General features: G+C 31.8%; 2 protein-coding genes across 8 annotated transcripts in view; one reads left to right on the top strand and one right to left on the bottom strand.

Annotated features, from left to right (window-relative positions):
• LOC126780356 (uncharacterized) overlaps positions 1 to 13430 on the top strand; it is a 200185-nt gene that overhangs the window by 133189 nt on the left and 53566 nt on the right. The window lies entirely within an intron of this gene.
• LOC126780349 (protein furry) overlaps positions 1 to 13430 on the bottom strand; it is a 132041-nt gene that overhangs the window by 92367 nt on the left and 26244 nt on the right. For all 6 annotated transcript variants that reach the window (XM_050504753.1, XM_050504757.1, XM_050504754.1 and 3 more), the window contains one exon: positions 8372 to 8532. In XM_050504753.1, the coding sequence (XP_050360710.1) occupies positions 8372 to 8532 (161 nt within the window). The remainder of the gene's footprint in view (positions 1 to 8371; positions 8533 to 13430) is intronic.

Here is a 13430-nt window from a genome sequence, read left to right as displayed (position 1 = left end):
ACAAGGGACATAACATCTCGGTACCCAAGATTGGTAACGCATCAACGATGTTAGTTACCCATTCGCCAGTATGTCTATATGAAGTAAATTAAAAAGACGGCTATTTGCATGATTGAAAGTGTGAAAGTGTGTTCGCGCAATTTTTTCGAATTCGAACTTCTTGATTTTGTTTATAAAAACTATACTAACTAAAGCCACTCGTGACTAAATACTGTCCGGTCAACTTAGATCGTGTGCGTATTTCCATTTTTTTTATAGAAAAATATTATTTATAAACTTACTTTATCGTTTCTGTTAGATCGTTAATATTTTCTAATTCACATTTTTACATCAACAAGTTCATTAAAAAGTTAAATGAATATATTTACATGTTAATATATGAATTACAACATAAAAGATTTACATATGAAAATATCTAAAGATTTCAAAAAAAAGTGATTTCAAAAAATCTATAGATTAATTTAATATTACTTGTTAAAATCACACATGTATACAAATTTCAAATCTAGCAAAAATGCATTTACCAAGCATATCGGAAATCAATGTACTCAGTGATGCATATCATCATTCAAAATTAATAATATAATGATTGTACTATGAAACGCATATACTACATTCAAATTTGTTATTCGTACTAGGAAATATATCACAAATAATTTGGCTCAAAAAATTTAATTTCACGGAAAAATCTTTATGTTAGGGAAACCTTATCATGCTGTCGTTCGTTGAACATGAAATACGATGTCGTGAGGTTTTATTTTTTGGTTAATTCGAAGCATCAATAGCTCGACGCCTTGGAAGATCCTAAATCGCTGAGGCTATTGTCGTCCCCGCTCCTAAGGTTAAATTTTACGCTTAACTGGAGGAGTGGGGGAATCGAAATTACTTATAAACAGATAATGCTACTCATGCATTCTACATTTTAAAGCATCGCGACGACGGTCGTGATCAGTTTGGCAATGCCTCACTGCGAGTCGAACGTAATTACCCATTTGAATAGTTATTTAGAATAAATCGGTTCTGTCTGCTTTTAACTAAAACTATCGATTTGTCCATATCACTACTTTGCTTCAGAATTATTTTTATAATTATAACATTTCGAAGTTTGACCGTGAAATATTTGGTTAAGCAATTTAATTAAACCAAACCTTTTTAAAACACGCTTTATTTCCTGCATTTATTAACGATTAAAATTTCGTAAACTAGATAGATCGTGTGCAAAATTTCAATTCAATAAATGGAATGGAACTGGTTTTAAGATCAGTTTTACATTTTAACACCATACACAACCAAATGATGTTTCATAAAACCTTATCATTTTATTAAAGCCTTTCTCCAAGTCACAACTATTAGACGTAGTAATATTTTATTTATACTACATTTAGGATGAGTGTTTTATAGTCATGAATCGAGTAGCATTTCGAAAAATTCGAAGAAATCGCTCTACACACCAAAGTAACCGGCTATACCCGGCGGGCTAGGCCGCCGGGCTGGTTTGTTATAATTGTAATTGCCAGCTAACCCGGCGACATAAACCCGCGGGGTAAAGCCGTCGGGCCGGAGGGTTTGGTGTGTAGGCTTAATGTAGCTTTTTTAATTATAGACATACTTTTCTATACATAAATTAGTAATATTTAAGCTAGTATATTGGGCGTGAGAGGCAAAATGTCGTATAAGTATAGTATTCGACTATATATGTATAAGATATAATAAGTGAGTAATTTGTCTACACAAAATTGATACCAGCAACATAACTATTAATAATTTTATTTTACTGCAACCAAAACACTAGAAATTTAAATAATAATATATATTGTATAGTACATTTAAGTATCTAAACATTAAATAACATTTTAGGTTAATTTGTACCAATAGCCAAACAGTGGTTTCAGACATCGAAAAAAACATAATTGTAATTTATATTTTTGCACTTATCTTTATGTGTTTTTAAATATAATTCAATCTTGATTACTCAGTCTAAACGCATACGAATATAGATATTTTATATAATATACAATTTGTCATATTTATATAAAACGCATCAATTTTAGCACGCAGGTTATGTTAAATATCGTGTTTTGTAACATAAATAAGATATAATTGAAGAAAATTTATGAACGGACCTCTTTGTATAAAATAATAAGATAATTAGAGTTCTGATCCTTTACAAATTTTTATTTTATATTTATAACCTAAGGTATTCGTAATTTTGTGTTAAAAAATATTTTTAAACTATTTGGAATCCTTTCTTTTAAAATAAGAAACTGTTTCTTAGTACTAAAACAACAATAAACTTATATAGAGCACTAGTTTCGATCAGGTCTCAATGTTTATATGTATTATTGGTCTATATTACTGGTGGTAGAGCTTTGTGCAAGCTCGTCTGGGTAGGTACCACCCACTCATCAGATATTCTACCGCAAAACAGCAATACTTGATATTGTTGTGTTCCGGTTTGAAGGGTGAGTGAGCCAGTGTAATTACAGGCACAAGGGACATAAAATCTTAGTTCCCAAGGTTGGTGGCGCATTGGATATGTAAGCGATGGTTGACATTTCTTACAATGCCAATGTCTAAGAGCGTTGGTGACCACTTACCATCAGGTGGCCCATATGCTCGTCCGCCGTCCTATTCTATAAAAAAAAAAAAAATTCGAACCAAACTGTATAATAAATTTGCCTAATATAGACCTACTTCTAAAAAAAATAGACAATAAATCAATTGACATTTGTTGTTGTTATTTGTCTCTATGGATCCGATGTGGAACCAAAATTGTAATATTTATAAAGTTATACCTATACCCAATTATGTATTTTTGTTTATTTAGATTATAGTAATGTATATTCATAATTCTAAGACATATATGTGACTGAGAATCACATTTATAAATGTTGTAGTTATGTCAAAGTCGTGCTATCATGATGTTGACCGGCCTGCATTCGCGCTCACCGATGAACTCGATCATATAAAACGTTGAATAAAAATTGTAATTTCCTGTTTATACAATTGTAACCGGGCAATAAAGGTATTCGAATGTTAAACTTAATTCACCTTTCACATTCACCGTCGCCACACGAGATTATAAGCTGATCGGCCAACTTAGTTCACGCATATTAGATACATATTGGTCAAACGTGACAAACTAAAATATGAAATTTTATAGCTAATTGGCATTTTTATTTAATTTTATAATTCGTCATCAGACAGAGATAATCCAGTGCGCTTTACACAATAGTTGACGTTAAGACTTTTAGACTAAGATGATTAATATATGTTGTTTATAATCAAAATGTAATCGTATAATCATGTAATTATATTCTAAACTTCTCAAAATGTATAATCGTATAGCTGATTTGTAGAAATAAAGTATGTACTGTAATGTAATTTTTTTTATTTTTATTTAGATCAACCTTTTTTTTATACGTGGGGATATCCTCATGGATACCTTCTACCACAGAATGATGATAGAGGGTTATGTCGGACTCTTACCGACTAAAACCACCACGGTTAGTTTTCGCTCCGCAGGAGGCGAAGTTACGGACACACTTGCGTATTCTTCCGCGACTCCGCCAGCGGTTGTTCAATTGAAGAACCCTTCATTGTCGAAAACTCCTATTTTACTACATGCTTGTTGGGATTGGCATGCTTTCATCCTAAGGGCTATACTTTTCAGGCAGTGAATTCCCCCTTTTTCAATGCCCAAAGGTATTCTTCACGGAGGATTTAGATCAACCCTACATCAACTACTCAGTTAATATTATTTATTTTTAAATACAATTATTTTTATATCAAGCTTCAATCATAAGGTCGTGTCCGTTACTAATGGTAGTGAGCTTTGTAATAATAATTAAAGTATTATTAAAAAAAAATATGCTTTGTTCACAAAAAGACACAAAAGCCAAATTAATGGCGTAGGATATTTGCATTAAATTTTCATTTCGAATTGTGTTGTGAATAAGCGAATGTTTTAAAAATGTTTCCAAAAATTAATAATAGCTTCTGGAAAAAAGGTTAATGACGAAGTAGAAAATATTTAATTAAAAGGTAAACCTTAGTTTTAAATACAAGTGTTAAGAACGAGCTGATAAACTTCCAATTATTATATAAATATCCGTAACCTGCTACTACTTGAAGCGATAACTCGTAACCTAGCGGCTACGCGTAGCGAAACGCTACGAAAGTTGAAATTTGTGCTTAGATTTCTTATGGTTATGATAAAGATTTTTGTATCTTATAGTCTAAGCGGCGACCGCGTAAAAGAGTGGTCATCCAATATAAGTACAAAAATTTACTCTATTACCTTTTGCATAATATATAAATAATTAAACAATGGTCTGGCGAACTGTAACTTGTACATTTTTTTTAAATTATTTTTTGTTTTTTTGGACTGTCCAACTCAGTCATAGTCTACATAGCCAAAGATAAATTGATCAAAGTCGAAACATTTGTTCAAAATTATAAAATACGAAGCTTTGTCATATCTATTATACTTTGTTTTTATTTTTATTTCAATTTATCTACTTTTACGTAAATATGAGCAATTTATTATTTATATGTAAAAATATTTCCCATTAGAATGTAAAATAAATTAACCTATTGCACGTCAATGTTTGTTTCAGACATATTTCAAATTAAATGATTAATTATTTGATTGAAAGGCGATAAATAAACATTCCTAAAATAACTGAATATGTAACATGCATATTAAGTGTCGGCTATTACGGCAATATCATCTGCAGACTGAATGCAAACGAAACATTAATTGAGTTACATAATACACAAACAAATGCCAATTTATTTTATAGAGTTTATTGTTGTCATTTTATATTAGGAATATTATATATAATACGATATTCTTATAACTATTTTTAGGACATCATCTTCGTAAAAGTCAAAGTAGAAACTATGATAAATTATTATTATATTAAATGATTATTAGTCGCAAAAAAAGCCGAGATGGCCTAGTGGTTAAAACGCGTGAATCTTAACCGATGATCGTGGGTTAAAACCCGGGCAATTTTCATGTGCTTAATTTGTGTTTATAATTAATCTCGTGCTTAACGGCGAAGAAAAACATCGTGAGGAAATGTGTCTAATTTCATTATAGAATTATGCCACATGTGTATTCCACCGACCCGCATTGGAGTAGCGTGGTGGAATAAGTTCCAAACCTTCTCCTCAAAAGGGAGAGGAGGCCTTAGCCCAGAAGTGGGATATTAACAGGCTGTTAAGTTTATAATTTTTTTAAGCTTATAAATCGGCAATTCGACTAAAATGTTATGTAGTCTTCATATATATTAAATCAATAATTATGAGTATATAGTTAAGTAAATAAGAACTAATGTACAATGTAAATTTACATAGCATATTTTAAATATATTTATTAAAATCTAAAATAAATGATTACGACTTCATACAGACAGATATCATATATGTTTCGACAATTTTTGTATACTTACGTTAAAAAAGACTCTTCAGTTATTGTAATATGTATTACGAGCCGATACAAAGCGGATATCGGTACGGCCGTGAGCAATTTAATTAATGAATACACGAAAGGATAAAGTGTATTCGTTTCATTCTTTACTTATTTGTTGTGATTTAAGATCTTTTATTAATCAGATAATCGAGTTGAATGCTACATCATTACTATTACATCATTACTAAAACACCTGTTTTATGTACAAAGTTTATAAATTGTGTTATTACTATTTTAGAGCCGTAATTTCGTTTAGGATTGTTCGTTTGAAATAAAATCACTGACAATTTTTTTTTTATTTATTAATAAAATTGTTTTATAAAAGGTATGCAAGGTCCACATATATAAGTTATCGATAAAACCTAAATATAGAATTAAACAATCACTGGTAAATAAATTACATCATAGTTCATAATTTTAAATAGAACATTATAAAAATTTGAACAATGATGGTTTAAAATAAATCTGCAAGAGCAAAGTAAACGTATAGTGCGCACATATGTATACACGGAGAACACACTCCCAGAGGATATTTACCAAAGACATATTAAGCAGCGGGAACAAATAAAAGCAACCTAGTATACAGTATATGTAGTGACATCCATCGATCAGCCCACAAACTAACGCTGCTCGCTTAAGGCAAACATCAACTGCACTTTTAATATAAACGTTGCAACAAATGCAAAGCTTTACCACGATTTGCCTCGCTTTCTAGCACACGTGAATTTATGAAACGAGGTATAGACAAATCATGAATTATTTTTAAATACTTTATTCAATGTTTATTATAAGACGATAATATTACTTATCATGCTTTCTTTTAAATGCACAGGAAATGGTTTACTCATACAAAGGATAGACGTTGAATATACGTTGTAAAGTGCGAAATGACAAGACATTCTATGAGCGTTGCAATGACGTTGAATGTCAAAGGTGCTTTTCGTAATTTTTCGCTACCTTATATTTGTACCGACTTTACAACGTACGACGCCCGCATGCTGTTCACGTTTCTTGCTTGTCGCATACGCCCGCAATGTAAATGTTATAGGATTATATTTATATATAAAAATTAAACAGGGATCTTAGATAAAACCAAAACATATATTGTAAATTCATCGAAACGACTCAGTTTCGAATTCATTTCGTCTGTCTGTTTCCCATATTGTAGGCAAATATTCTCAGATATTCACTGTATAGGTATACACATATTATATATATATATATATACATATATATATATATATATATATATATATATATATATATATATATATAGAATATATAAGGACCTTATAATGTACACGACATCTTTACACACAAACTACTGGTATAACATCGTATTTCGATAAAAGTAAAGGTCATTAGTGGTCACATATAGGATGCTACATGCAGGATGTATAATGACGTTATACGCTTGATTTGCAACCGTTCGCTTCGCAATCGCGTTTATCAAATTATACGTTTTCATAATCTATTCGTGATTTTTATAAAGCTATTATTTATTTCATTTGTTTATAAAACTGCAACGGTGCCGTGTTTCGACATGATAAATATTTTTTTGTTATCAATGTAAGGACTGTCTGACAGCTTTAATGGTACTTGCAACCCTCTAGGCAGCATTCGATGAGTTTGTATGAAACCTGTTCAGAGACACGGTTCTATATGGATCTAGGTTATATATATATATTTTAATAATCTTGATACATCATGCAAGAAACTGTCGGATAATGATAGCTATCACCAGGTGTGGTCGAAATTTCCCATCAATATAAAGTAGAGACAAAAATCGAGCATTGCTTTTGTACACCACCTTGGCACCGATAGAGTGATAAAGGTTTCTCACTATCCTATTACATAAAGTACTTTGGAAAGTTTTATTATCGATTTACACGTATTTAGATATAAACTAACCCTTGGCCCGCGGCTTCGCTTCATATTCCAAAATTGCTAAATTAAATTTCCATAGCTTTTTCTTCAAAAATTAAGTTTTCTAATACAAACTGTCATCTCCTTTATCACTGCCTCAGGGGTTTGATTTTCAAAAATACTTCCTTAGTGCTAGCCTACTGTGAAAAGGAACCCGTATGCAAATTTGTACGGTGCTAGACCCAGTAGTTTGGGCTAAGCGTTGATATGTCACTTATTCATTCGGTCATTCTTTGATATTTGTAGTAGATAGATTATTCGAATATACTTTAACATATTTATATCATGGAAACAGTCGGCAACTTTACAGTTAATTATATAAATATTTCTAACCTTTTCTCATTTCATAACTATGTTTTAAAGTCGAAAATATAAAATCATTTGCAAACGTAGAAGACAGAAGAGTCATCTAGAACTACAGGGAGACAGCAATAATGACGAATAATATACTCATCTCACAAACGTGCAGACAATCAGATACACACTACACATCATGAACGTGACATAAGACTTAATCAAATAGTACAATCTAGTAATACTCAATCTAAATATTGTAGCGTTTTACTTTATGAAATTTCATAAGCTTTAAAAGGCTAAAAAGTAATTTCGAAAAATGAAGTCTCACAATTGAATGCTTTTAAAAAGGGATTTAAAAAGAGGAGCTAATCTGAGCGTGACGCAGCGGTCAAAGGAGAATTTAATGAAATCCCCATATAATGTATGGAGCTTGAATATAATGTCAAATAAATTTTTGCATCGGGTAGCCGCTTGATCGTTAGCTACTTGCTGCTTGTTTCATTTGATCAAATCTTAGCCACATACCTTTTAGATCGGAGAATATTCAAAATACCAATTCTCTGTTCCTTTTATTTATAACAATTAATATTGTTCGCAAATGTACATAGCAATTTTAATTAATTAATTCTTCGATCCAAAAGATTTATTATAAATGTAAAATAATCTTACCGTTCTCGTCATCAGCTGGAAGTGGTCCGACGGTGCCAAAGAATCGTTTATCCAACAGCTGCAAGAGCTGTAATGCGCTCTCGTGAACCGGCGCCCTTGGGCAGCCAGTGCACATCAGTGTGACATTGATGATCGCCGTGTAATGGTCACACGGGTATTCCCTAATCAAAAAGTCAAATTAAGTACAATATTTTAGTTTTAAAGCAGAAACAACATTATTGTCAGAATTTTTAAGGTAAACTATTGAGATATGTTCATATCTGTGACCTAAATTATATACTTGCTAACAATACATTAGGTTTACAAAAGAAAAATAAATTATTTTGCAGAAAAGCTGTTCACTCATTCAAACACACGTATGATATGTATATAGTTTTCTACAAATTATGTATAACATAGAAAATTAAGAAATTGAACATCGCATCACGAGTAATACAATTTATTCGAATAATTAGCACAAGCTATTCAAGTATGAATAAAATTGATTTCGACAAATGTCACGTGAAATGAATAAAATAATTAAAACCCCAAATAAAAAAATAATCGACTTCTAAGGAAACTTACAATGTACAATAGCAATTAAATTATTTAAAAATAAAAAAATCAATATCTTTTACTTCGTCAAGCCTTGCAACCCTGTTAAAAAGCAATGCTCTACATTATCTTGGCGTTCTCAGCGTGCACGTGTGCGATTTACTTGACTTAATTTATTTATCACTAATCTGTTGAAATTTTGAAGCGATTTAAAAAATCGATCAACTTTTTTTTCGCATCGGTAGTGTTCCTTTTTAATTCCTCAGTAGAGAGGAGTTCAGTCATTTGTAACATTTATTTGGGAAAATCTATTTTTATTTATCTAAAACGCGTACTCTTATTAAAAAAGAAAAACTTGATTTTTCAGCCTTAACTTAAAAATAGCGGTGTTTTTAGATAGTGTTGGATTACCCTCCAGTTGGTTGCCTAACAGAAGACAATCAAACAACAATCCAAATTCTGTAGTACAGTAACAGCCTGTGAATGTTCCACTGCTGGGCTAAAGCGTTCTCTCCCTTTTTTGAGGAGATCTTTGAGGAGAAGATATGGAGCTTATTCCACCACGCTGCTCCAATGCGGGTTAGTGGATTACACATGTGGCAGAATTTCAGTGAAATTAGGCACATGCAGGTTTGCTCATTATGTTTTCCTTCACTAACGTGCTTTAGCACGAGATGAATTATAATCACAAATAACGTACAAATAAAATGAAAATTCAGTGGTGCGTGCCCGGGTTTGAACTCACGATTATCGGTTAAGATTCACGCGTTCTTAACAACGGGCCATCTCGGCTCAACGTATGGATCACGAAAAATGGGGATTTTAATTAAACTGATTAAATTTACAATAACTACGAAAATACTAAGTTCAAACATAGTACGAGTATAACTAAATTACTACATTTTTAAATCTCTTAAGAGGAATGTATCGTGTTGGCGGTCAACCAATAAATACGATTTGAAGTCAGTTATTCTATAGTAATGTTTCACGACTAAACACGAACTGTTATTGAAATTGAAAATTAGTAAGCCCACGGCTTCTCTTCCATTCAAGCAGGAGAAGCCGCAACAAATAGTATAAAATATACTATTGTAAATAGCTATTATAAATTATATTGTGATTGCAAAGCTGATTCACCGGATGCAATTGCGTTTAAATCAGGAAATAACCTCACAACTCTCAATACTTAGTGAAACTAAATATATAAATACATATATACAATGCTATGTGGGGATTCAAAATGTTCAGGTCATTTCTCGATAATGCTATTGAAATAATACCAATAATAGCCTTTGTTGTGATTATTTGCAAATATCTGAATTTTTGTTTATTTAAGTAATTGAATATCTCGCTATCTGATATTATTACGTTCAATTTTTATATGAGAAACATCGAATAAACTACGAAAAGAAGTCAATTTTAATAATGGATAATTATAAGCACTATTCGGATAATTCAACTTTATCAACTTACGTCGACTTGCTCGTCAAATCGGCATAAGATGGTGGAGTAAAATAATGCTTTGTTCAATATCAGGCGGCGGCTCTTACTACCTCATTAGATCTGCCATTGACAATGCTTCAAAATTTTAAAGAGATAAAGGGTTTTATTTTTAACAATTTTAGGAAGCAATAATTGGGTCACCATAAGTGGCCCTGCAAGTAGTACAACTTACGGATTATTTCTACAAACAAATTGATATTTTATCGCAATCGAATCGGAACGTCATCCGCGCCCTTTATCTGCTTTTCCCGCAGATTAAAACATTAAACAACATTTTTGTTTTTGTTTTATATACAGGAGTTACAATGACTCGGTTTCACCTATGTCTCGTGGTGATAAGGGATTGTCCAAAGATTATTTTTGTTCTTAAGTCGATTTTGGCCATCAGTTCAGCACGCAGACGGAATTAGCAAAATTGATTAAATAAAAATGAAGCTGTTTATATTAATTCAAACGATATAACGCAAAAGGATATCACATATAGGGCCTAAATTGGCTGACGCAAGTCGATAATATGTATCGATATGAGCAATAATCCCAATCGATATGATTCTAGAGTTGATCTTACTATATACTGTAACCGTATATAATAATGATATTCACAAAGTTGAAAAGCATTATCCGAGTGCTAGCAATACTAATAAAACACAAAAGTAGATCTTGCGCTTGATATAATATTATTTGTGTACGGTGAAAAAACCAACCGTTTGGCTGACATTATGCGTCAACACTAATTGGGCATGCTTATGTCGGTCAATTAATTTCCCGCCACTACATTATGTAACTTCACACTACGACCCTCAGGAGCAAAGCTGTAACCATAAACCAAATCGTATGAAACAGGTGAAACTTTTCCGTGACAATAAAGATAAGAAAATATTTATATAAATACGTATAATTTTGGAGAGTAAATATTTCTAATTGAACTATCTTCCATAACGTAGAATTAATAAGTTACATTTTATTAATTATGCAATGAGTTTAATTAAGACTTGTGTTAACGTCGTTAATGCAGGTTATGCAAATAAATAAAAGAACTTAATTATAGCATTTCTTATAGTAATATAATATTATGTTTTATAATGTTATATGTAATATGTTAGTAGGTTATTATTTTAAATATGGCACTTATCTAGCACGCTCATGAAAGGCGAGGAGAAAAACCACGAGTGTATAAAATTTAATTTATTTAAAAAAATACCCTTTGTGTTCCGTATCAAGAATATTCTATTCTGAAAAAAGTTAGAGTACTGCGAGTTTGTTTGCGAGGATGTTGCACATATATATATTACGTATGTAGTATAGTCGAGGTCATTAGACATGGATAATTTATACTTCCCAGTATGTTATAAAAGCTGAGCCAACGCGACTCATTACCGGAAGCGACATTTATCAAAGTACTATTTAGCTTTTGACACTTACTTATTGATATTTATTCAAATCTATACAAATAAATAAAATTGAAGTGTCTGACTGTGATGTCAAAATAACTGCCTCCTTTAAAGTAAATATGGCTATTTGCGAATTACCAAAATTTTTATTTTCGTCTTGTCAATCATAACTGTTATTTATATTTAACCCTTTTGTCCCGTTTAACTGGATTTACAATTATGATGCGGCCGAAGCCGCGAGCAATTCGCTAGCTAATAATATTTTAAACGTTGTAGTATAGTATGTGTTGAGTTGTAGTAGTTTTTTTGCATTTGTTTCGACTCGTACATCATCTTTACGCATTTCAACTACTCAAGTAAAACTGTGCGACAAGTCCAGTACATTAAAAAATCAATTTTTTCCCGAAGCTTTGTCTCCATCGCCACCCTGTTGCACGTGTCCGTCTGGGGGATATCGACCAGAAACAAAGTAATATGACTTTTCACGTTACACACATAAAGTTTGTTATTGAATACACAGCTCTGTTCACAACAGTGATTGTGATAATAATCACAATATGTAGTCGGATTTAAGCTTTGTTACCATCTCGAGTATTCCTCTCCGTATGTGATATTGTAAAGTAAATGGGGAGCAAAATTAAGTAGACCAGTTAACAAGATTTTAAAACGAATGAACACGAAATATATTAATTTAGTTAATAAATAGCTCACACATAGCGACACTGAACACTTGTTCATAAAATCATCAATAATCTTATCGACATTCAGTTGACATTATTTGTTCAAAGCACCGTCGGTTTAACAAAGACACTAATAACACCCTTCTCCTTTTACGCTTCTCTTTTATTTATTTCTATTTATAACTGACGGGCAGACGGACACGTGGGGTATCTAATGGTGAGCGGTCATCTTCGGTTTAGATAAAGGCACTATAAGAAATATATACAATGCTTTACACATTCTACGCGTTGCCATGGAAACTAAGACGACACTGACGATACAGTTTGTTCAAGTTAGCTTTTTACTTATTACAGGCACCTTTGAATAGTAATTTTAAATGAAATGTAAAGCTGGCACTAGGCTAGCAATGTAGATTCTAGCGAATCATTCTACATGTTGTTGGACATGTCGTTTCTAAGGTCATCTTCATTGTTATGGCAAAAAAAGGCACGTTATATGATTTTACATCTTATTTTATTCGAATTAAACTTTTCAACATTTATCTACACTTATATTATAAATTTTTATATTATAATTTGTGCGCGTTTGTTACTTTAAACAGCGATAGACTTCTACGGGTAAAAAAATCGTTGAGCACGGCGTCGCGAGGAACAAGATGTTCCTCGTATATAATTCTAAAAAATAAGCTAATAAGTGTGAAAGTTATAAAGCAGACATATTGAGACATCCTCAATTAAATGATTTTGTTTATATTAATGTACGAGACGGCATTTCAATTTTTTATGATTTAAATCACTAGAACACAGTGTGATTGTAACATCTATAATTACAGATTTAAGTTATAGACAGATGCACGAGCAATTAGAACAGCAGATGGTAAGTGGTCACCACCGCCCATAGACATGGGCGATGTAAGAAATAATAATCATTCCTTACATCGCCAATACGCC

The sequence above is a fragment of the Nymphalis io genome, chromosome Z, assembly GCF_905147045.1.
Source record: "Nymphalis io chromosome Z, ilAglIoxx1.1, whole genome shotgun sequence".
NCBI classification, from domain to species: Eukaryota; Metazoa; Arthropoda; class Insecta; order Lepidoptera; family Nymphalidae; genus Nymphalis; species Nymphalis io.
This window is presented reverse-complemented; position numbering and strand designations above follow the sequence as displayed.